This window comes from Lagopus leucura, unplaced genomic scaffold, assembly GCF_019238085.1.
Source record: "Lagopus leucura isolate 7727_CA_CO unplaced genomic scaffold, USGS_WTPT01 Super-Scaffold_100071, whole genome shotgun sequence".
Taxonomy (NCBI): Eukaryota; Metazoa; Chordata; class Aves; order Galliformes; family Phasianidae; genus Lagopus; species Lagopus leucura.
Window position 1 is genome coordinate 794,553 of NW_024962313.1, and position 723 is coordinate 795,275.

The 723-nt window shown below is 69.0% G+C and overlaps 2 protein-coding genes across 2 annotated transcripts in view; one reads left to right on the forward strand and one right to left on the reverse strand.

Annotated features, from left to right (window-relative positions):
- LRRC74B (leucine rich repeat containing 74B) overlaps positions 1-425 on the reverse strand; it is a 6,367-nt gene extending 5,942 nt beyond the window's left edge. The window contains exon 1 of the mRNA XM_042887017.1: positions 117-425. Within this exon, the coding sequence (XP_042742951.1) occupies positions 117-305 (189 nt within the window). The 5' untranslated portion in view covers positions 306-425. The remainder of the gene's footprint in view (positions 1-116) is intronic.
- The window catches only part of P2RX6 (purinergic receptor P2X 6), a 4,087-nt gene continuing 3,634 nt past the window's right edge, over positions 271-723 (forward strand). The window contains exons 1-2 of the mRNA XM_042887016.1: positions 271-446; positions 517-667. Of these exons, the coding sequence (XP_042742950.1) occupies positions 304-446; positions 517-667 (294 nt within the window). The 5' untranslated portion in view covers positions 271-303. The remainder of the gene's footprint in view (positions 447-516; positions 668-723) is intronic.

The window sequence follows — 723 nt, forward strand, 5'->3', positions numbered from 1 at the left end:
GGGGGGGGAGACGATGAGGGGGATACTGGGGATGCGAGAGGATAAAGAGAGGGAGGATAATGGGAAGGGGTGATAGCAGGGATGGGGAATGATGAGGACAGGAGGGCTGCCCTCACCCGAGAGCCCACCCCGCGGTGCCGCAGGAGGAGCGCAGGGCCGGGCGGATCGGGCAGCAGACAGGAGGCCGGGCAGACGCCGCAGGCCCGGCACGCCGCCAGGTACGAGCTGTGCTCCCGATGCGAGGGAGAAGGGCGGAACGCGGAGCTCCGGTCCTCCGCCATCTCCGGACCCCGCGCCGTTGCCATGGCGACGTCGGGCGGCGGAGGCGCAGCGCTGTGCGGGGAGCTGCTGGATTACAAGACCGAGAAGTTCGCGTTGACGAGGAACCGGCGCGTGGGGCTGCTGCACCGCCTGCTGCAGCTCGCCGTGCTGGGCTACGTGCTGGGGTAGGACTGAGCCGCAGCGCTGCTTTATCCTGCGGCTCCGAGCCGGGCTCATCGCTCCGCCCGTCTGCAGGTGGGTGTTCGTAGTGCGGAGGGGTTACCAGGACACCGATGCCGCTCCCCACGTCTCGGTCGTCACTAAGCTGAAGGGAGTGTCCGTCAGCCGGGCGGAGGACGCGAGGAGACGGCTCTGGGATGCGGCGGATTTCTCGAGGCCCCCGCAGGTAGGGAAGCGGGATTCGAACTCGGGCCCGTCCCTCGCCGGGATTCGAACTCGGGC